Source organism: Marmota marmota, unplaced genomic scaffold, assembly GCF_001458135.2.
Source record: "Marmota marmota marmota unplaced genomic scaffold, marMar, whole genome shotgun sequence".
NCBI lineage: Eukaryota > Metazoa > Chordata > Mammalia > Rodentia > Sciuridae > Marmota > Marmota marmota.
In genome coordinates, this window is record NW_025999853.1 from 8392736 (window position 1) to 8417263 (window position 24528).

At 44.8% G+C, this 24528-nt stretch overlaps 1 protein-coding gene across 2 annotated transcripts in view; it reads right to left on the reverse strand.

Annotated features, from left to right (window-relative positions):
* The window catches only part of Stab2 (stabilin 2), a 155308-nt gene that overhangs the window by 109313 nt on the left and 21467 nt on the right, over positions 1 to 24528 (reverse strand). For both annotated transcript variants that reach the window (XM_015482841.2, XM_048802956.1), the window contains 10 exons: positions 21470 to 21565; positions 16641 to 16766; positions 15614 to 15810; positions 13883 to 14016; positions 10031 to 10164; positions 8458 to 8540; positions 6617 to 6766; positions 5028 to 5171; positions 4416 to 4472; positions 4145 to 4270 (listed from right to left, as the gene is read on the reverse strand). In XM_015482841.2, the coding sequence (XP_015338327.1) occupies positions 4145 to 4270; positions 4416 to 4472; positions 5028 to 5171; positions 6617 to 6766; positions 8458 to 8540; positions 10031 to 10164; positions 13883 to 14016; positions 15614 to 15810; positions 16641 to 16766; positions 21470 to 21565 (1247 nt within the window). The remainder of the gene's footprint in view (positions 1 to 4144; positions 4271 to 4415; positions 4473 to 5027; positions 5172 to 6616; positions 6767 to 8457; positions 8541 to 10030; positions 10165 to 13882; positions 14017 to 15613; positions 15811 to 16640; positions 16767 to 21469; positions 21566 to 24528) is intronic.

The window sequence follows — 24528 nt, forward strand, 5'->3', positions numbered from 1 at the left end:
TTCCATATATATATATATATATATATATATATATATATATATATATGCGCCAATAACATCAGGAACAGGATGGGGTCACCAATAAGTGCTGAAATGGACCCCAGTTAGCCAGCTCTGGAAGCGATGCTTTCTGTAGCTCTCATTCTGTAACTATGTGACCTTGAGGGTGTCAGCTTGACTCTCAACTTCTCCATACAGCTACTCCGCAGTACCCAGAAATGGGGCTTCCAGGCAGAAGCAGTGTTATTTCAAGCTCCAGTGTCCCATGGCAGAAAGGGTGGGACACAATGGGCAGTACTGAGAAATGTCTGACTACGGTAGACTGCAAACTCCTGAGAGGCAGGAACTTGGGTGTGTTGAGCTCATCATCTCCCTGCTCTCAGCCAGCACAGTGAGGGCACACAGTAAGCTCTTCTGCCAATAAATGAAAAGGGGAGGGAGGTGTCCTGTCCAGCTGAATCCAGCCCTCTGAGCTGGACCTTAGAAACCTGAATTCTGCTTCTGTATGACCTTGAGTAAGTCATTTAATCTCTGAGTCTCAATTTTGCCTGCAAAATAAAGGGACTGGTGTGGGTCCCTTCTAGTCCGCTGTTTCTATAAGAAAGAATTTATCAATGGAATAATCCACTTTTAAAGTCCCAAGAATTCATTGGTGTTGAGTCCATTTTACAAGGAAGAGAAGAATAAAAGGACCAAAGGAATCAATCAGCATTACTTCCACCCCTGTGTGTGCCTGGGGCTTTGCCTGGCTCGGGCCGTCAGTGCCACCCAGCTCAAATTGACAATATGCTTCTACCTGCCATTGTCCAAGAGCTTTTTTGGTACCAGGCATTAGATCCCTTATGAGGACACTCACTTCCTCCTGCTGTTTTAGGTAAAATAAACCCCAAGCCCTTTGATGCCAGAGGCAGAGAAGAGCTCTTCTACCATGTTATTAGTATGTTCTAGAACTTTGTAAATTTGTCTCCCTTTATTTTACTTGCAGGAGTCTGTGAATTTGGAAAGGCAAGCCTCTGGTTCCCTTTGCATTTATTTCTGTCTAGTTCTGAGATGAGAATGAACCAGGGCTTGTAGTCAGTAACCATGTTCTCTGCAGGAATGGGATGGTTTCCAGACTGAAATTGTGCTTCAGGGAGAAATATACACTGGAAATACAGCATTCCAAAATCAGAATCAGAAACTCTCTTTCTAATGAAAGCAGTTTACTTTGCATTTCATTGGTAGAGCTGATGGGGGATTTTACTGGCTCCCGCTGAGGTTCCTCCTTGAAGATAAAACTAAAGGGTGTATTAAGAGGATCGAGAGAGAAGGAGCTTCCCACAGGCTGAGAAATTTTAACCCATGCAGGCTCTGGAGCCAAGGAAGAGATAGAAATAAGCATTCCACTCCTTACTTAGAAACCAAGTGGAAAACCTGTTCTGACTCAGAACAAAGAGGCCTGAAGTTTTAAAATCTTCGTAGGCAGAAAGATACTGCCTTTGAGAAAAACCTTGCTGAGAGCTAGGAGCAGTGGTGCATGTTGGCCAATTTCTGTGGTGTAAATATTCCCACGGAAGCTACCAATGTGATCTCACTGAACAGAGCTGGAAAGAGAGACACACAATTCATTCTTGAGAGCCTGAAAGAACCAGGAAGCAGTTTCAAGGAAGGAGGAGAAGAACTTTCTGAACAAAGAACCCTAACAGAAAAGAAGGAAGGGTAATTTTTTCTGTTCTAGATAAAAGGTTTTATTTTAACTTTAAGTGTACTGGATTAGATGCCTTTTAAACTCCATCTATTATTTTTATTATTTTAAAAATGCCACATCAAGGAGGTCATATAACTACAGAATTTTAATAAATTTCCCAGGAGAGCAATATTACTTTTTTAGCTCACTTTAAATTGAGTGTGAGTTTTAGAGAGAGGTGTAACAGTTTTTCAGCAATGGTAAGGTCTCAGAAAACTTGAGTGTGAATTATTTATTTCAAATAACATCCCATGGAAGGCCCTGGGGAGATCTGACTTTCTCAATGGAAACTCACAGAAAATCCTTTCATGTGGTGAGCCCTTGTTGGCAATGTTAGAAACACCTTCGGATTATCCCCTCTATCTATCATCTATCTACCCATCTATCTACCTACCTTCCTACCTATATATATTTTAAATTTCAAATTTTCTGAAAGCGAGATATCCTTGTAGATATCTGAAAGTATTCTAGAAAGAATACTAGACCTTCAAACCAAAAAAGGAAACAAATTTCAGGGTGCAAAAACAGCATAGACAGGATCTATTTTTGCAATTATACGGGTTTTTACCAGCAGGTCTCTTTCTGGGCCTCTTTCTGGTGTCACTAGTCAAAGTGCTTGAAGTGAGACTGTGGAACCAGCTTCCTTAACAAGCTCCATAGGTGATTCCTAACTGCACTAAGGTCACCATAACACTCAGTCATGACTGTGAAAGTCTGGAGAGCCCTCTCCATTCCCATTCTTTATAATCAGCATCAATCTATATGAAGTAGAGAAGTCTGACCCCTTTGCCAAGATGGTGGCATGATTTCAGGGCCCTGGAAGGAAGTCTGTGGCCCTGCCTGTAATTCCACCACTTGTCGTCCAATGAACAAACTTCCATAGCCAGCTCTCCTTCTCCTCAGGATATAGCTGTTATTCCTGGGAGAGGAAATGCTCTCATGGTTTCCATCACCTATACCCTTATGTAAAGAAGTCAATAGTCTCCTTCCAGAGGGAAATGTGACTGTGTTTGTTGGTGTAGGCGGTTAGCCAGAGGGAAGCCGGGATGGGAGAAGGGTGGGGGACAAGAGGCAGGGGCAGCTGTGAAAGGGCTGCTGACAGGTAATGGACCCAGAGGACTCAGTGCCCATCATGGAATGCCGTAAGGACATCACCCCTCTCCCCTTGTGTGGGTGGGGCTATGGAAGACGTTCATCTTAGAAAAGAGGGAAGAATGCTCAGAGCCACCAAATGGCACCACAGTCTCCTCCCATCCCACATTCCATAAAGAGGACCCATCTCCCTTCTCCATAGACTTATGCTGGGCTGGGGTTGTGGCTCCATGGTAGAATGCTTGCCTAGCATGTGTGAGCACTGGGTTGGAGCCTCAGCACCACATATAAATCATATAAAGGTATTAAAGAAAAATAGCTCCACCTCACTAAACATTATTAAAAAAAAAAAAAAAGACTTGTGCTCTCAAAGTCGCCCATGTACCCACAAGCTGCTCAAGGGCCAGTTGACCATTATATGACTTTCTACCAGGGGTGCTAAGCCAGAAAGGCCAGAAGTATGCAGGTGCATGCCCCCAGTTTTTACCCAGTGCAGGCATGTAGTTTCTCCTAGAGAGGCAGCTGCTGCCCAAGCCCAGGGCCCAAAGAGGCTCCATGGCTACCTGCACTCCAAGGTTTTGTGCACTGAAAGCTCCACCTCTATCCTAACAAAAGCCCAAAGCCTAATCATTTTGACTCATCTTGCTCCCTGGCCCATCCTCCTGCCCCTCTCTCTGATAGGTATCTCACTTCTCTTTTCCCTGCCTTCATTCAATACAGCTGCTCTAACTGCCATCGCTGCCTTGCTGAACTCTGTTCCTTTGCCCGGGAATTGCCCTGATCCCAGGCATCACACCCAAGGACCTAAGATTACCGCACAGCTCTTAACTTCCAGTAACAAATTAAAGGCTGGTGTATGTAACGAAAGGATTATGCTGGAGAGAGAGGAATGCAAGAAAAAGGTAAGGCTGTTCCACCAAAAAAATAACATTTACTGTTTGGCCTAGGCCTGAATGGCTACTTTAGGCATCATGCTCTTTGTGATTTTAGAATTATGGGGAACTTAAAGTCTTGATTTTACTACTGAGAAACATTAGAAAACCCAGGACAAATCAAACTTTCATTTAGACCCAGGGTTGGCAGTAGATTTTATTTCCCTTGTTGAGTTAAATGGACTGAGCATAGCTAATTGAAATTCTACTGAGGAGACTAAAGCCACATCCAGAATCAGTTCCAGGGTGCTGTGGTTGATTAGTGATGTCTGCTTTGGTTGTGGGAGGGTGGTGGGCATACATGTGCTACGTTTTAGCTACCCCCAGTTTAGAAAAATCCTGTCTGGGACAGTGATACTGACACGATGCTATCAGCGTAAGTAGGATACGATACCTCTGGAGAAAGGAGGTAATCGAGCGTGCCTTCCTTCATGTTATCCAGTGCTTCATTATTTGGAACAAAAATGGTGTATGGTCCACCAACCCCATCCTTGTCTAAGGCCTGTCCCACATTGGTTTCCTGCATTTGAGAAATGAAATTTTGTATCCGTGACCTAGCTCAGAAAAATATTGAAAGCAATTCTTTAGAAAGCATTTATAGTTAAGATCCTGGTTAATTTGACAGAGGACTTAATGGTTTTTGGAAAGTCACTATAGGGACATACCTCCAACAAAGATCTGAACTTGCTGTATCTTGGTTGCAGCATTGTCATTATGGTTTGCTGGAAGGAGACGTTTTGTTTACAAATTAGTAAAAAAAAATAATAAAGAGGTTTAGGAAATATAAATCCTAACATTAAGAGATGGATTACAGTTTATGTGTAAGTGTGGACACACATGGTCAACTGCCATACACTCTGCAAATGTTTATGGTTATTTCAATAGTTGCTCCTTTGTATTCTGAAGCAACTTCTGTCCATCGTCAGACAGGCCAAAAGGAATAAATTTCATCATGACAATAACTGCTCTTCTCTGTAATGAATGAGGAATACATTTCCATGCACTGAGCTGATTGATGTTTTTACCATAAAAGAGGCAAAAAAAAAAATCAAGATTTTCCCTATATACATACTTCCTGCCTTTCTGTCTCTCTGCAGAAACACTCAGTATTCTATTGCAAACAGACACGTCATCCCATCCTCTCTTTGCTGAGATCCTTCTAGTAGAATGAAGGACAAGCACATAGTGCTGAGTGACACTTTCTTCTTGGAGGTGACTCTCCAGGGAGACAGAGGATTGCATTTGGGCTGACACCACTTTTACCTGGAATGGCTCACCTGGGTGTTGCTCTCAAATGTGGGCTCTATCTTGTCCATGGCTCTGTCGAGGATGTGCACCAGCCCGTTGGAAGCGATTATGTTCCCCTGAATAATTTTTACTTTCTTTTTGCCTCGGTAAAGTTTAAGCTTTAGTTGATTGTCCTAAAATTCCAAAGAAAGATAAAGGATGTAGTGTTCTGGGAGGAGTAAGCACTGGAATAGAAGTCCCAAGTCCTTGGGTCCTGCCATTTATTGGCTGTGAGACTTTGGATAAGTCACATAACCTAACATGCGGCAGATGTATCTGCTTGGTTGATCTAGTGGAGGCTTTTGTTAAGATAAAATGAGATAACGTGAAATCATTGGTGATAATCACAGGCTAATGTGGATAAGGTATTATAATGCTTTCCTCCAATAAACTGCAAGATCAACCACATCATTATGCAAATATTCGTTATTTAAACAGTAGCTTAAACCTGTGTTCTGAAGCAGCTGCTGGCTGTCATCCACTAAGCAATTTACTGTAAATGTATCATTTACTTTAGTATGTTGCACAGAGAAGGTGCACAATAAAAATATTTGTTGAATGAATAACTAAAGCTCATTCCTTCTTCCATATGATTCCTATAAGTTACAGACTTAGTAAATATTTTTTGAAAAAAAATGAATGATGCATGTCCATGTGAGAAAGGAAGCCACCTCTTCATATGTGTTATTTATATATCACTCTATCTATTCCACCATCTACCTACCATCCATCCATCCATCCATCCATCCATCCATCCATCCACCCATCCATCTTTACACGGTAGTCTGGTTAAGATTGTGGGCTTTGGAGTCCGGCAGAACCACATGTGAACCTCTGGTTCTGATGCTTACTGTGTGATCTCTCTACTTTCCCACAAGTAGAACAGGGATTAGGCTAGGACCTCTCCCACAAGGTTGTCGTGAGCCTTATGCAACACCAATAAAGATTCATCCCTGTGCTTAGTGTGGAAAGAACTCTCAGTGATCCACTGACTGTTGACATTATGTGAATGTAAAACAGGTCACAGCCCACACATGCACATTCTGTGGATTCATCACCTCCCCCACTACTCCTACTAAGTGGATTCACAAAAAGAGTTATTTGTGAAGGGGACAGGGTGGTTTTGTTAAACAAACAAAACAAAACAAAACTAAAGAACCCCAGAACTAATAGCATTGAGAGACAGAATGCCAAGCTGGAGAAGATGGATGAATCCCAGCAATCTAAAACAAACAGCCCATTTCCTTCGTAAGAGGAATGCTGATGGGGCTCTGTGATTATGTTTCTGGAAAACAGGTTGACGGCAGTTTGTCTTCCTGCTGGCAGCTGAATGATGAGGGCCTCGAAAACTAAATTGGACCAGACCAAAATCAAACCCTTTGCCGCCTCCTTTACAAAACAGCCCGCCCCTTCCTTCCTGACCAGGGTGTCCTCTTCTTCCTACATAGGAAGACAAACAAGGACAAGGAAGGCGTTCTTGTAACCTTTCACAAATCCCAAACACAAAGAACAAGAAGCCCACGGGCGTTGGCTTGGAGGACAATTGAGTTCTGTGCGTGAAACTCAGAGACATTCTTACCTTATCCCTGTTGAAGATTTCCCCTGACGCCCCGGTCAAGGTGTAGAAGGTGTCTGTGTTGTTCAAATGCTCTGTGCTTATCTGCCCAGCGATGACGTGCAGTTTTACAAAATACCGAGCAGCCTTGATATCCATCAAAAGCTCTTTCACCTAAGAAAAGGGGACCTTTTGACTGTCATTTGAAGGAGAAAAGGAGTTTGATATGCATGCTGGGCCTTCCTCAGAACCAAAGATATCAAAGCCAGTGCACCTAACATGCACCCTGGGCTCTTTCAGACACAGATGACCTTTCGTGAGCACGGCCACCCCAGGCCAGCCCTCAAAGACAATGGTGATTGGGAGAGTCAGGGGTCATGCCCAGTATACTACCAAACCTGGGAGGCTGCTCCCGGCCTGAAACTGACATGGTGGGAAAAGAATATCAGCGGGGCCAGGAGGAGCAGGTTGGTGACAGGGACCAAGGAATCTACCTCCAAGAAGAGGACAGGCATGAGAGACCGCAGAGAGTAAGCAGGATTGAGGATGCATTTGAACAGTAAAGATTTCTGAAGCCCACCAGACCAAATCTATATCTTGTCACTACTACACAGTTAACAGTTAACCAGCAGATACGATTTTTTATTACCTCTGTGCAAACTTTCTATATTAAAAGAGAGACCACCTGCACAGTGGCCAGCACGCCATCTTCACCAGCTCCACTCTCCAACAGAGACATGAGGACACCTCTGGAGGTCAGGAGTAGACAGACTTATCTCACATGGGTGAGTGCTGATGGTGTCAGGGGAAGGGGGCCTGGAACTTACTTGTGTTTGATTCAACGCAGCAAAAATTATTATTGTGAAACATCTTGGATTAAGATAACCTAATTTTTATCCAACTCAGCAAGTTCATTACTTACATTAAACCAAATAGAAGTAGTTCATTGGTAGCATCAGGCATGATAGGGCCCCTCCAACCAGCTCCACTGAATGAAATTAACTCAAATAATAGCTGCTCACATTGAATTTTTCTTCATTTTCCCCTACCCCTGTTACCACTTATGATGATTTTAAAAGAACACAAATACCTAACGAATGCTTGTCCTCTTCCTACAGGACATGAGCAGTTTTGCATTATAGAACTCTTTCTTTTTTTCTTGTATGACTACATTGAAGAGTCTTTGGGGATTATCTTGAGGGGTAATGATAGGAATGGGGGGCCCAGGGAGACCTTTGGAAGGCTGGTCATTGTCTCTCTGCATGTACAAGTACTTTCACTTTGAGAAAATTCATTGAGTTGTATACTTACAATTTGTGTGTTTTCTGTAAGGATCCCTCACTAAGAAATCTATCCAATATTACATGTTCTCATTAATATGTGGAAGTTCACGATGGTGCTGTCTAGAAGCTAGAAAGGGTAGAGGGCGGTGGAGTACAGGGAGGTTGGATAATGGGTACCCAAATACAGTCAGCTAGGAGGAAAAGTTCTAGTGTTCTCCAGCATAGTAGGATGACTAGAGTTGATGGCAATTTAGAATATTTTCTAAAAACCTGGGAGAGAGGAATCTAAAGCTTTGCAGGACAAACAAATAATAAATGTTGAAAGAGATGGAAATTTTAATTGCCCTGATTTGATCCTTATGTATTATATACATATACCCAAGCATGATTACGCTGTACTCCATACATATGTACAAATATTATGCATCAGTTAAAAATAAAAAATATTTTTACCCCAAACCACCATGGTCCTCTCTAGTAGGTTTAATTTTAATCGAGGTTTCCCACTTCAATCAAAGAAGACACTGCCCATTCAGGCTTCCTGCGATCAACCTTCAGGGTCAGGTTCTTTCAAATACTCACATTGAATCCTTTCAGGCCCTTGTCTGAGGGCAACAGCACGGTGAAAGGTCCCAGGTTACTCAGTGGCCAGGCATAAGCTTTGTCTTAGGAGAAGAAATGTTCAAAGAAAGAAAACACCAAGTGGGTCAGGGGCACATGGAGGGTAAATCATGCCGTGGGCCTGTGCCCTGACTGGTCCACCCTGGCCCTTCCCTGTTCTCATTGCTGTGACAGCCCTTTCTAAGCAAATGCAAGGCGCCATGAAGCCTTGTCCCCTACACAGCCCCTAAGAACTTCAAGGGTATCTGGGAGGAGCGGGTAGGCATGGTAAGACCCTCTGACAACCCCAAGGCCCCTACCTCCTCTCTGGGCTTTCTGAGCTGTTGTCACCTCAGTGAGCAAAAATGAACCTTTGTCTCTATCTAGGGTCATCTCAGAAGAGCCCCATGCCAGTTTCATGTTCTGTCTTTGTCATCCTGAAATGCTTACTATTTGAGCAAGGACCTCAGGTTTTCATTTTACCCTGGGCCCTGTAAATTACATAGCCAGCCTGCATCCACCACCCCGGGGATGTTGGGACATCCGGATAAGCTCTGTGTTCTCGCCCAGGAGGCAGCGTGGATTAGCACTTTGTAATGGGGAAGGTGAGAGGTGAGCAGGACTCTGTTCAGGGTGACATTTGAGGGCCCAGTCCGAAAAGGACACTCTGATACCCTATCTGCTCCACTTGAGAGTCTAAGAGTCCTTAGAGGAAGCCCAAGTCATGACAGTCAGCTGGACTCCCTGTGGGCCTTGGAGAGAGCAGGGCATTTATGCAGGAGTCACACTAAGATTTATGAGTGCAGCACTGACCCATCCATGATACTTACTTCTTCAGTTGTGTTCTTTCTAGGACTGGTAAATTCTAATATAAATGCTGATATTTGAAGGTTTCTGTTGGTTGTTCAAGTCTGTTTTTTATTTTCATTGATTGGCCAAACTGGTGTTTAACTGGAAGCCAATCTGCGGTTAGCTATAATAGTTAACTCCCAAGGGGACGTGGGGTAATAGTCCCTAGAAAGCATTTGCAAATGCATGAGGGTGTTGTAGACTGCCACCCGACCTGGGAGTCTGGGGGAGGATTGGTCACTATAGGCAATTAGTGGCTTCTGGGCTGAGGGTGGGTATAACCATGACTGTTCCAAAATTCAAATGCCATCTCCACTAAGGATTATGGATGCTGCCTCTGGGGCTCACTCTCTATCCCCAGTGATGCCTGATGACCTTTGTTCCTACTTAAAGGAGGCATTAAAGTCAAGGAAATCAGTGGCTTTCCCTGTTATTGCAGGTCAGTCACTCTATGGTGACCCCAGGACCCTAGCCTCAGCTTTTCACCTGCTAATTCTTGCATTGCTAGATCTCTTGGCAAAGAGCCACCTCCTTGGAAGTAGCTGTCTGCTCCTACTCTCTCACATGCGTGACCCCTCGCTAAGGGGCTGGTCTCCTGGGACCTATTCCCTTAGGCATTGCCTATTCCCTTAGGCATGCGTGTGTCTCGAAGGTGTCCTTCCCAAATGACAGCTGTCATGGAGCATCCGTAGCCATCACTGCGTACCCAGGAGTGAGATGAAAGACGTGAGCCTTCCTTGCCATTTTCCTCTGGGTTCAGTGTTGAGTTCTTGGAGTCTCTCCATGATGTTTCCATAACACGTCGAGCCGTCGCCCACGTAACCTTTCCGGCAAGTGCATCTGCAGAGAGGATGAAAACACGTCCTCAGGGTCAGAGCCATGAACTGTGGAGATCACACAGTCCAACACCTCATGTCACAGATGTGGACTGGGAAGAGACCAGGAAGGACGCAAACATGAGACAGTACTCAAGTGCAGCCCCTAACATCCAGGGGCCTTCCAGAACGGAGTCTTTAATACATTATGCATGTCTGCAAACACTAGATATCTTCATATGCTTTATCTCAGTATTTTTCAAAGTGTGATCAAGAGAACATGAACCCTGTTTCACTTGGAGTGTTTCCTGTGGATAGAGATTCTAGGGTCCCACTGCTCAACCCCTAGATTGGAAAAAGCTACCAAAGTTTATAGGACAGTGAAGGCTCAGAACTGTTGATCTCCTTAGAATACATTTCCCCTACTCCCTTCCTAGCTGAGATTTCTCAATGGCCCTCTCTCCCCCATAGATCAGGGTCCCCTTAAGTATAGGTTCAGGGTACCCTGTAGCTCTTCTCTGTAGAGGCAATAGCACCTGCAATTTTATCCTTATCTGGTTATGTGATCAACATCTGCTTACCTACCTAGTTTGAGAAAAGAGCATGGGTAAGGGCTTTTTTCGGTATTTGTTCATGATTCATAGTTGTAATCTCAGGAATGTAGCAAAGGACCAGATCCATAATAGGTGCTTAGTTAATAGTTGTACAATCCGCAGGAATCAAATTAAATAGAGAACTAGCCAAACCATACCACGGATGTGACTCATGTGTAGAAGAGTGTTCCAAAAAATGACGACAAGCTCACTAACCCAACCGTGCTTCTAAATATGGTCCCGTGGCAAATCTATTTTCAACAAGTTCATGGAACCGATCTCTGAGAGGCCTATCAACCTCTGCCTGGATTGCTGTAGGGGCATCCTAATTGGTTTCTCTGCCCTCAAGTCTGGTGATGATTGAATAGATGCTACGGGGGATGGAGGGACTCATTCAGGGACACCTCTAGGAGAAAGTAATATTCATGTTAGTTCTGGAAGGACACCTATGAGTCTCTCAGATGGACGAGTAATTGGGAGATTATTTACTGATTTAGACCTCAGGGCTGTTATAAAGAAGTGACTCTAAACCAGGGGCAACTTTGCTCCCCAGGCAAGATTTGGCAAGGCCTGGAGACAGTTTTTGTTGCCACATGGGGATGGCGATCTCTTGGTATTTGGTCAGTAGAGGCTGGGAAGCTTCTAAATATCAACAGGGCAGAGGCCGGCTGCCCACAACAAAGGATTGTCCTGCCAGAAACATCTATTCTGCTGAGACTGAAATCTTGCTATGAGCCACTGCCAAGGTGCAGTAATCTGGGAAACACTCTGTTTAATATAAAAACGGTTTCTCACTTAGATGTCAACCTTCTCTATAAGTTCTGCCCTAAGCTAATTTAAGGCATAAAGGGAAGAGGAGATTGGCAACTCTGGGAGCAATCTGTTTGTCACCACTGAAAGCGAATCCTAGTATAAATTACGTAAGCTGCACTTGAAGACGACCGTGAACATTGAGACTTGTAACCTTTACCAACGGTTACAACCACAAAGTATGAGGCCAGTATCTTCAGTTGTCATGAGGCCCGTGGTCTGTTTTGTGTAAAGTGGGAAATCTATTTCAATGGCCTTAATGCTGAAGGGAATGCATGAGAGACATAAATATTTTCAATTTTAAATCTCAGTCCAAAGTCTGAGGTTTTATGAGACTGCCTTCTGACTTGAACATTCTCAGCTGGACCAGGGAATATTCACAGTTCGGCCTCCTTTGTAAAGTGGATTTTCATTCACAGTGTCTGCTTTCATAAGGCTTTAAGAACACCTGTAAGCCATTGGCATTTCATAAGTTACAAGTTGGAATTAATTTCATTTTGTGCTGGAGGAGATCTAGTTAGTGTATAGTTGGTCAGTTCACCTTCATTGATTCAGAGGTTCCTCCGAACTCTCACTTTTTTCATTGTTTTAACCGGCAACAGTTGTCACAACAAAGATGAACAAGACATGGACCTCTAGGATCCTTGTATTCTAGTTGGGGACCGAGATCAGTGATGACAACAAGGGGCTGACATTTATTAGTAAGTAGCTCCTATGCCAGGCATTCATCTAAGGGTCTCACTATAGTATCTTATTTAACAAGCTGCATTTGTGTTCTGAACCTCATTTTAGATGAGGACACAAAGGCAGAGAATCTCATGAACATGCAGCCTCTCGGGGCAGAGCCGGAGCCTGTGTTTGTATCACAGTTCTGGAGAGAAGCATCCCGGGCTGCTCTGGGAGCCAAGAGGGAGCAAATGGGTGGACAGGGGAGGCATCCTAGAAGAGGGGCTAACTCAAACTCAGGGTTGAAGAATGTGTTCGCCTCACTCACAGGAGGCAGGTATATGTGTTGGAGGATATTCTAAGGAGAAGAAAGAGCACACATAAGGGGCGGGGCTGGGAATACCCTGGCACATGTGAAGACTGGTGCAACGAACTTTTGTTGTTTGCATTTCTTACTAAATTCACATGTTGAAATCCTAGTCCTCAATGTGATGGTTTCAGGAACTGGGAAGGTAATGAATCAGGTTGTGAATGGAATTATCATCCTGATAAAAGGGATCCCAGAGGACTCTCCATCTCTTTGCACCATGTGAGGAGGCCATGAATATGCAGGTGGCCATCTGCAACCTGGACAAGGGCCCTCGCCAGAATCTGACCATGCCCATCTCAGCCTTCCAGCCTCCTGAACTGTACAGACCTTCAAAAATATCGGATGTCACCAATGTCACTACCATCCCAAGAGCCTACACTCCACTGCTGCTTACTGTGCTTGTATGCGGTTGGAATGTAAGCCATGCTGTTTACCATCTGCCTGCTCAGCCTGGGCCCATTTCCCTTCAGCCAAGTAGAGTTAAATGCAAGTGATGCCCTTCTCCTCTCTTTCCCCTCGCTTCCCACCTCTTCTAGTGAGTAAGATAATGAGGTGCCACCGTAACAGGCACGAAGCTATTTGTGCTTCTTAGTAAAAATCAAAATGGCAACATTGGCAGCACAAACCCCTCACAGACCCTGATGCAATGACAGCTGAAGTGGCCTGGAGAGAGAACCCTCAGGCTGGGTCAGAAGATTTGGTCCCAGCCTCCGTTCATGACACATCTGCCCAGCTGTTTCCACATCAACATCCTCTCCAGCAATCAACACAGCACCTTCAGGAGTGGGTATCACCATGTCCATTTTGTACAAGGAGGAACAGCCCAGAGAGAAGGTGCCATTTTCTCAAGGCTGCACATCTGGTAGGTGCCATTTTTTCAAGGTCACACATCTGGTAGGTGCATCGGGAACTTTCACAGAAATGCCCTCACCACAGCAAAACCCTTCTTCTGAAACCCAGAGGCTGGGAAACACCTGTCATGCTTATTTGCTTTCCAAAGTCCTCATTCTGCTCTACTAACATGTAATATCTCACATGCGAGGAAACAGGCACGCGCACAGAGGTCAGATTCCTGCGAGCTCAATAGCCATTTGTATCCCAGTCATAGTGATTTTCTTCTCTTCTGTTCTGACCACTTCCTACCATGGTATCAGGCCAGGTCAACATTCTGGAATGTTCTTATGGTCATTATCAAGGAAATAATCATTGAATGATTTTTTTTTGACCAAACACAGATTTACTGAATCGAATGGCTACCACCTTCATGACTTGGAAAAGATGGTGGTGGAACTGAGAAGACTTACTTGGTTTGGCCTGGTGCGACGGTGGTGCAGTTTGCATTCCTGTGACAGGGGTTATTTGATTCACAGATGTTGATCATACTGCATCCCACTCCAGGCACAAAATTCTGGTAATGTTCCTTACACTCGCAGTGAGACTTCAGTAGGCAGGGAGAGAAAGACAAATTGGATCTTAGTTAGTCACATTGGCTGCCATTCTTTGATCCACACCTTTATTCTATCATGAAAGCTAATTTAAATTAGGTCTGAGGAGTGGGCTTAAATTTTTTTATCTTAATAAAAATTTAAGATTTATTTATTTAAATTTTAAAAAATCTTCATAAAAATTTGCCAAAGTATCCAGAAATAGAAATCATGTTTATATATCTTACCTGTTGGGAAGATCATACCCCTTGTGTATAAAGCTCTTCAATTTTCTTACCCTTGACATCTCTGGCTACATAATCACTATTTTTTGATTATCTATAGATGAGTGGAGATTGGCAATCAAATGGGAGGTATTATTGTTCTAGAATAATATCTGGAGAATAAAACCTGGAGTCTTTTGACTCCGACTCAGATAGCAATGGCAATGTCTGGAGACATTTTTTGATTGTCACATGGGGAGGAGGATGGAGTTTCTAGAGACCAAGGATGCTGTTAAACATTCTAGAATATGCAGAGCCACCCCACAACCCAAAAAAGAATTATGCAGATTGAAATATCACTGTGCTTCTCTGTAACCATGGGTGGAGAACAGAGAGCTTCTAAGACTTGAAGATCTACCTTGGGACCCATTTTTGAAGAGACAAGGCACATTTTCAATTTCACTCCCAAGGTCCTGTCATTCATTACATAACATGCCTTTTTCTATAAAGGTTTTCATTTTGAGAATAAGGATTTAGCCCCTTGAATTTCTCTGCAAACCTGCCTCAGAAATCATTAGTGAAATTGTTATATGACACCTTCTTTCTCCCTGGAGGAGAGAGATGGCAAATTCTCTGTAGAGAATTCCAGGTACATTCTTATGGGGTGCTGGTGGACTGCAGGGGACCATGGCTGTGTTTGGGCTGGACACAGAACCTTCCCTCTTTCCTGAGCAGCAATATCCTTCTGTGTTGAGGACTGGATTTGTAGCCCTGGACACAGGAGATACCCATCAAGTATTTGAGGTATGAGGGATAGGACTCTTTCAACTGGAATGCTTTGCCAAGATCTCCTAATGAGGACAATTTTTGTCAGTCAAGGTTGCAATGTGATTTATAAGGCAACATCTCACCCTAGGATGTCCCAATGCTCCCTGCAGCTGCCAGTGCCGTCAACATTTGATCAGTTTTAACCTCTTTTGCAACAGAGTATTTTTGGCTCTGAGAGCCCCCTTTAACTTAAAAAGACATAGGATGGATGATTGAAGGTGAAAGTCAATCACACGCCCACAAGTCTTGGTTAATTAAGGTGGGCTTGTTAATCTAACTTTGAATTATGTGCTTATTTTGTCAATCACCATCTAGGACTGTGATGAATGAGAGCACAGGGCACTGGGAACTGGGAAAGCCTGAGTATGGAGGGTAGACTAGGTGGGGAACCGCCGGGATCAGCCCCTGAGCACACTGAGGACTGTCTGGAGAAGAAGCCCAAATTTAGCATCAAAGGGAGAAACAGAAGCATGAAAGACAAATAAACCAATGGCACAGGGCTACCTTGGGTGGGTTGCCCCATTTCTAGACACATCAGTTCCATGTGCCTACAGCTCACCTGTCCTGGCCCGTCGTATTTGCACACCGTGGATTTGATAGGGCAGTTTCCAAAATTAGTTTGACAGGGGTCCACCGGTAAGCACACGTGGCCATCCCCGCGGTAGCCGTCTTTGCAGGTACAGCTGTGCTGATTTGGTGCCAGGTATGTGCAATCAGCATGAGGATGGCAGACGTTTTGTAAACACGGATTGATGGCTTGAGAGGGAATGACAAAATGAGAGGCAGTGAGCACATTGGGGTGCAGAAGGAAAACTGAGCTGGGAGGGAGCTGTGGGTCACAGGGTGTCAGAGCCATGCAGGAAATTCAAGCAGTTTTAAGAGAGAAACATTCATCTCATCCTTCTGCCCTCCCCTCCTCCACCAGATAGATTTACATATGACCATCAGAAATTGCAACTCCAGAGGTGGACTAATATAATGTTAATGCCATATTAAGTGTGAAATTAAATATAAAACAGCAGGAAAGATAACACTAATGCTTGTAAAATTTATAGTAAGCCCTGGGTCCTGTTCAAGGCATCTGCCACATAGTAACTCATTTAATCTTTGCACCAATCTCCTAAAGAAGGGACCATTATCACTCGCTTTGGGTGGATAGAGATACTGAGGCATAAGCAGGTTAACAGTCAGGTAGTCAGTGAAAGGCAGATCTAGGATTTGAACCCAGGCAGCCTGGCTGTGGAGCTCGTCTTCTAAACAGGTATACAATCAGCCTCCCGTATGCAAAATAGGCACGTGAAGAAAAATTAGAAAAAGAAGCACTACATCTTACACTAGTATTGATCTAAAAAAATCTGAAAATTTATAAATAGGCTTGGATAGTAGGAGAAATTGTGTTTTATCAAAGGGAATTTCTACCATGTGTGACTTTTTTGCCTGGTGCTCTTTATAAATGACACTGAGCTACACGGGAGAAGTAGAAGTGGTGGCTGTGTTAATATGGAGGAGGCTGTGAGGTTTTTGTTTTCCTGTTAAGTCACCCAAACATCGCAGCCAAAGAGCCAGTGGATTGAGAGTCTACTCACGCTGGCAGCTCTTGCCGTCGCCTCTGTAATTGGGAAGGCATTTGCATTCTAGTTTGGTTTCGTCTTCGTCGGAAGGTGCACATCTGGAATTTTCTGGGCACAGTAAAGCCGCACACTCAGGGATGGCTGGACAGAAAGATTGTTGAGGCACTTGCATGAGTAGAAGAACCAGTTCAGAAAATCCCAATCTTCAGTGCTTCCTTCTATTAAAGTAATGCAGACTCATTGCAATAATTTTTAAAATACAGAAAACACAAAGTAAAAACTAATTTTCTTTCCTGTTACTGGGGATTGAACCCAGAGGTGCCTTACCACTAAGCCATATCCCCAACTCTTGTTTAATTTTTTATTTTCAGACAGGGTTTCACTAAGTGGCTTAAAGGCCTTGCTAAGTTGCTAAAACTGAATTTGAACTTGTGATTCTCCTACCTCAGCCTCCTGAGCTGCTGGGAACTAATTTTTTTTTTTTCCAAAAATTCTTTCTCTCCAGTCCCACTCCCAAAGGCACCAATATGAATGGCCAATATAAGCACATTTTAAAATAAACTTATTTACATGATTTTATGTAATCCTGTTAAAATACTTAGCAACCTTATTTTTAACTCAACAACACATTGTGGAAGTCTTTAAGGATCTACCTTAATCTCTAATAACTGTATAATATTTCATAAAACAAGTGTAACATAGATGGCTGTTGAGGATTGACATCAAACATGGAATGAATTTTGTTTACAGGAGAGGTTCTGAGTTGTTGTTGTTATTATTATTATTATTATTTTTTAAAATAATGGCCATGTATTATTTAGGGCTTAGACACATAATGATTTGAATGGAGAAGTTTTACTATAACAATTTATGAATGAAGAGTTGGAGTCATGAAAAATTAGACAGTAAGAGTTAAAAAAGAATTCTAAGGAATAAAGGAATGGCAGATATATAAAGAGAAACTACTTTCCTAGGACTAAGATGAGTACCTGAGGGGGAACTTCCCTCCTTCTAGGGCTGAGATCCAGATGTCACTGGAAAGGGCATGGCCTTGGTCACTGCCAGAAGAAGTTTCTGAAGTTCTTTAATTATGAGACTTATTGGAAATCTGCCTTTTTGGGCACCAGGAATACTGTCCTCTTAGAAAAACCAAGCTTCATAATTCATTAAGTTCCCAGGAAAACTACTGGCCATTGGTGCTACTGAAACTAGGAACTATGAAGCCACCTTCCCTGAAGTGTACTGTACACCGATGTGTGGCTTGGGCAGCTCTGGACCATGAAGGTGTGTGACTGGCTTTCTAGGTGGCCAGCTCTGCAGACCCCTGGGTGTGCATGAGGCTGAGGAGAGTGGGTGCAGGACACCCTGAGCTGGGCCCTGGCCTGTGCTGTCTGGGGCTCCTGGCTGTGCCATCATTGCCTGAATCAAGCAATGGACGATGCTCAGTGTCCAAGTGCTGGAGAAAGCTGATCTCTGCAGTGACCTGGCACTGGAGAATCTGTATGGGACCGAGTGAAGGAGAAAAGTTGTTCTTCAGGACAATGAGCTAAACCAGAAGCAAGAAAAGAAAACCGCTCCTCCACTGTTCCTCTGGCACCCTCTATTGCTAAGTCTCCATATCTTGCTGATTAGCAAAAGGAGAAATATTGGTGAAGTCCATCTTCATTATCACTGAGCAGGCTAAAACATTGGATTTCAATATACTAATATTTTGGAAAAGATGATTGGAATGAAGGGTAGCCAGCGTGTTGCTCTCAAGATGCGCCCAGATGTGGGACTCTGGAGACCTGTCTCCCATTAGCAGCCTGTTGAACCACAGGCTCAGAGCATATCCTGAGAAATAGTACCCAGAAGTGGCTTCCCCCGTGGGATGACACTTTCCTCCCTCCTTTGCATCCAGATGGGCTCATGTGACTCGTTTGCATGGATGGGATAATGAGTGGAAGTTTTAGATATTTTTCTGCACTTCACTCTCTTCTTTCCTTTCTCTGGCTGGAGGCAAAGCTCTCAGAGGAGTCAGAGAATGGAAGAATCCCAAGATGGAAAGATCTGAGCCCCAATCACTATGTGGTGGCAAGCTGGCACCAGCGAGGTCACCCACATTAGTCACAGGTTGACAACTTTGTCTCTGTTGTATTCAGCCAGAGGTTCCCCAGTGTTTCCACTCATGGTGTCTTTAGTGCCTCAATAATTGTGGGTGATGCCTCTACTGCATCCTCTGTTCAAGGATGCTCTGCCCTAGCTGTGCACCCAGCCTGCACCGTTTCTTGGTGACCTTTATAGGAGGAATTTTATATTATAAATATAAATTTTAAATATAAATATAAATTTATATTATAAAATCCAGCTCTGTTGATGAAGCCCAGAACCAAAGAACTCAGTAACTCTTTATGTCCTGAGAACTTAGTAGCCATTGTGAAAAGTAATATGATAAATAGAAAAAAACTATCTCCATTTCATTCCTAAACAACTGAAAATGAATCTGTTGGGCCTCTTGCACAATTTCTCAAACCTTGGCATCAGACTTAACCAACATTCTCATTCTCATCTTTGATGTTTACCTGGCACTTTTAAAAAAATCATAGTATCCATCGAACAGGCACATAATGTCATAGAAAGAAATGGAGTGTGACCAAAAGTTGGAATCACTAATTGACTCAAGCTAGAAGATCCTGTGGCATCCAGCAGACATATAACTGTATTCCCCTCAACAATTTAAAATCTTCAATGGTGACCAGGACACTACATTTGATATATAGGGGCACCTTGGTGTGTAATCTTGGAGCCACAGTGTTAAGCCACTGAACTTTTGTGTTTATTTCTTATAGCAACTGGCATTATCCTAACTAGTAATGGATGTATCAGAATTTATTCAACTGATTTCAATATTCAAGTTATCCCCAGTTTGTTTATTTTTTTTACAAACAATACTGCCATGAATTTCTCTGAACATATATTCTTCCCCTGTATGCATATGTACACAGCCCTCCTTTTCCTCCAGGGTAAATCCACAGCAGCATCCTATAAGCATGCCTTAGAATGCAAGCTAGCCTACCATCCTACAAGCATGCCTAGAACGCAACCCCATAGGTTGTAGGAATCCACACTGCCAATGTCACTTTTCTCATAGGCATAGAATAGATTAACCTACATTGGGAAACAATTGAAACCAAACCCAGACAGAACCTCCAGAACGTCCTCTCTATTTCAATATGGCTTTAATTTGTATCGTGGGATTTCTTGGGGGTTAATGATCCTTTAAATGTTTATTGCTGGTTTTCATTTTATATTCTGAGTGTTAACTGCTCTTAGACCTATTTTCAAAATTGGCTCATAGAATTCATATTATTATAAAACTTCAGCTGTCATGTGAATTGCAAATATTTTTGTCTCAGTCTCTTGTTTATCTTTTGACCTGACAGAAATAATTTTGCACTGGGAGGCAAATTAGAGAGTGTTCTCTGTTAGGCTGCCTTCTGGCTGGGTCTCTGTCTTACTGAGAAGATCTCTGCTCATCTCACTGGACAGTGACAGGAGCAGTGGGCAGGGAGGCCGCCAGGCCAGAGCAAGGCACCTTCCCCCTGAGATTGCATAGGCTGGCTTTTACTCACCTTGTTACCGCGGCTTAATTAGTTTGCAGTTGCTGAATTCCAACCTTGTCTGAGGCTTCCACTTTATAGGAGGAATTTTATATCATAAATATAAATTTTAAATATAAATATAAATTTATATTATAAAATCCAGTGGATAAGGTAAGTGGTCAGCCTGAGTGCTTAACCTCTCAGCTCCACATTTACCCTTCAGAACCTGCTCTGCCATCCTGTGGGCTTCTCCTTTATAGATGTTAAGCTTTGCCAGTAGAGGGCGCTGGCGGGACATAGCCGGAGGCGGTTGGTCCTCTTCTTGATGCGGGGCGCAGAGCTGTGCTGCGACTGCTGCAGCTGCATCCTCTGTTCAAGGATGCTCTGCCCTAGCTGTGCACCCAGCCTGCACCGTTTCTTGGTGACCTCGCATTCTTGGCCTGGACCCAGCGACCACCTCCCCTGGCCCTCCCACAGAGACCCTGCTCTTCCAGGCCACACCCCCCACTTCCTCTGCACCCTAGCCCACCAGCCTCAGCTCACCAGTGCCCTGCTGTGCCTGCTAGCTGCTAGGTGACTGGTGGAATGCTGGCCTGGGCCAAACAGCCAACTTTTCTGCCACCATACCCTCTTCAACAAGGTGTGACTCCAGGCTTGCTGATGGCCACCTCTCTCCAAGTTTCTCCGTTCTTTGTTATGCCCCAGCACCCCTAGAGATCTTTTTCTCTACAGCTACTCTTCTACCAGAATTTACTAATTTTCATAGTCAGCTTCCCTTGTTTCAATGGCCCTGTGGCTTCTCTCTCCTAAGGGGACCCAGTGTAATAGCCTTCCGTGACCTTTGACGGGTCACTTGGCCTTGGGGAGCCTCTGTCTCCTCCCCCTTTGGTGGCGAATGTATTTTGCCCTTGAGACTCTCTGCCTCATCTCCTTTACTAGCTGAGTAGCTTGTAGCAATGGCCTCTGCTGGATTCCCTGCCCGGAGAAGGCCTCCCTCTCTGTTCTCTCCTCCACCCTCTCCTGTAGCTCCACCTCCTGGACCACTGGTCAGTGCTCTTCCCCTCCCCTTCCCACCCTCGGCTCCTTTCTTCTTCTCTTCTCTTCCCTGGGCGCTTCCCTTTTTCAAGTTTGGTTTCCTCCAGTGAGACGTGGTGCTGTGCCACCCCCCGGAGAACCCCAGTAATGGATGCAAACTTGGACCGTGTACACCTCACCGGTGCCCCTTTGGTCTGGCGCAGCCTTAAGGAAGCTGACAGTGCTTACGTTGGTCACAGCTGGGGCCAGTGTAGGCAGAGTAGCACTCGCAGGTCCCGTCGCCCTCCAGTCCCCTGTTGCACACGCCATGCACACAGTTGCACACTGCAGGCAGAAAAGGGGCGAGTCTCGTGATCGGATATACAGACTCTGCGAAGGTCGTGTTTTTAGGCAGGTGGAGGGAACCATGGGTTTGAAGTTCCTGAGACACTAGTTTGAACCTCGGCTTCATCTTTCCTTCCATTTTTCACTGTACTGCATGCAGGTAATGAAGCCTAGGATTTCTGTTGTGAGTCTTTGTCTGGTGGTGACATTTGTGAAATGCTTCTGGTCAGCAGGGGAACATCACAGCCTCACAGTATCTTTTACAGTTTCTTAGGACAATGCCATAACTATGAAGCCAGAATCAGACAGGCAGTCGGTATAGACAGGCAAATCGAGTCAGGTCAGATCAAGGAGGCCAATTTGAGTGAGGCTGGGAAGTTGGAGACTGCCCCCTGGGGGACTGAAAGCCTTCAGAGCCCTTCCTCCACCCTATGGAGATAACCTGCCCCTCTCCAACCTTTGGTTAAGGTAACCTGTCTCAGGAATTGTCCCTCCCTACATTGAGTTGTAAAAGTTGTTAATGTGTCCTGGGCTGCTCCATCCTGCCCTTCCCTTCAGCCCACCTGTTTCCCACCCTTTGTCCACCCCACCGAGCATTTCCTGGGCCTGTCACAAATGCAGGAAGGATAAGGATCAGGGGGAAGAGGGCAGGAGAACAAAGAAAGCCTAAGACATCCAAAGGCTAAACACCTCGCTTCTTGGGATACCAGGATACCAGCCATGGCCCCCTTCTCCCTCCCGGGAGAGGCAGAAGTCCATGTTACCCCTTTTTAAATAAACCCTGCTTTATATGCTTGCCTCCACCTGCTTCTCTGATATTATACTTCAACATGTGAGGGAGCAGAACTCGTCACCGGGTAACTGGCGGGATCAACTATATGACTACAGTTTAAAGAAGGGCACATCTGGCAGGGCCGGGATTAGGATGGGGAGGGTGAGGCAGGGTGGCACAAGTGGAGAGTCGAATCTTGCCTTGAACAGTTTGATGTTTTGTTCAGGAATTTTATGTGATCACTGCTCTCGGCTGATTTTGTCTCCCCAAACAATATGGTGGAGTCCTAAACCTCAGGACCTCAGAATGACCCTATTTGGAAATAGAATTCTGCATCTGTAATTAGTTGAGATGAGTCACACTGGAAGAGGTGGGCGCTTCATCCAATGTGACCTGTGTCCTTCTGAGAAGAGAAGATGAAGACCCACCAGAGGAGGAGGCCTTGGGAAGATGGAAGCCGAGGGGGAGTGAGGTTGCCACAGTCCAGGAACACCCGGGGCTACCAGAAGCTGGAAGAGGTGGGGAGGAACCTTCTAGAAGCTCTAAAAGGAGCATGGCCTGCCAGCACCTTGATTTTGAACTTCTAGCTTGGAGAAGGGAGACCATAAGCCACCCAGTGTGAGGAGCTTTTGTTTCAGTAACCCGGGGAAAGTAATGTGGTTATCTGTCTTGATGACTGATGGGGTTTTTTGGTTCCTTCTTGAATTCTGCATTTGAGGTATGTCCCCCTCGCACCTCACCTTAGGCCTGGGTCTATCCTTCCTTTTATTGAGCACTTACTATCTAGCAGGCCTTTTGCCAAGTGCTTTGCATGCATTATCTAATATAATGCTCACAGCACTGTGTGAGGTAGGTGTCATTAATACCCTTGTATATACAGATTAGAAAAAATGGGAGAGAGCCAGATTAAGGTCTTATTCAAAGAACTGGAGAATTAAATTGTTTTGCAATTGTCAGCCTCCCTTCAAAATCCGTGTGCCACGGTTTCTGTTTTAGCAAAGCACTTCGATGTTGTCCGGGGCTGTAGTTTTTAGAATAGATAAGCCCTGGAGAGAAGTCATGTTGGCTCTGGAGATGACTGGAGTGGGGACAGGGGTGGACTAGGAGGGACTTGATGCAATTGCATTCAATTCAATAAAAAAAAATTGACCCAGCTCCCACCTGGTGGCATTGTACTAGGCACTAAGTATATAAATATGCCTCTGGGGATCCAGACCCTGGGGGATACAGGGATGATCTTTGTGCCAAGGCTGCCACTAGCCAGTGGAGGAGGGTGGAGCACAGGAGGTGGGTGCAATGGTGACTCAGGTCCTAGCCCCACGTGTTGTCTTCCCTGGTTCACTTGCCCTCCTGGCTGTGTGCCCTGGGCCCTGGATCCTGGCGCGAGCCTCCCCCTCCTCCTATCTCCCACTGCCGCCTCTGCACTAGATCAACTGACCTGGCACAGGCAGCCTTCCAAAACCACTGACGCCACAGTGCAGAGCCACCAGCCAGTGCCAAGAGAGTGTCCTTGGGAAGGAGAAGTAAGTAGCCCAGGGATTCCCAGATGATTGCTGAAAGCCCTTGGTGCTCTGTGAATGGGCCTCAGCAAATCTCTAGAGACACGTGAAACTCAGGTGGTATGACCTTAAGGTGGTCAAAGCTAAGGCCACTCTGGCCAGAGGGAGGGTGCAGACATCTCCCATGGTGGGATGAGCTGCTCCATCTCCTGTGTTCCCAGTGTATAATTGTTGCTCTCATTTTCAGCTCCTTGGGGATAGGGACCTAATCTTATCTCTATGATCCCCATCACCTACCTGGGGTCTAATGCTCACCAGGGGCAGATGGGTGCAGTGCTCAGTGAGGACAAAATCCAGCTGTAAGGGGTTAAATCAGCCAGACACCTGGCTTGAATCCTGCCTCTGCCCCCATAATGCAGCATGGCCTCAGAGGACCTCTGCTCCTTCATCTGCAGCATGAGGACACTAATTCGAGGTGTACTGAGGCTCCAAAGGGAGTGTGTATGTGAGACCTCAATCCATACTGCCTGGTACACAGTAGGTGCTCAGTAAATGCTAGCCACTCATTAACAATGTGGTGTTGACTCGGGAGTCATGTCAAGGGCTTTGCCTTCTGCCCTCCCTGGGAGCACTGAGTGCCGAGGGCACTGGCAGCTGAGTGAAAGCCCTTGGCTGGAGCAGCTCTGAATCAT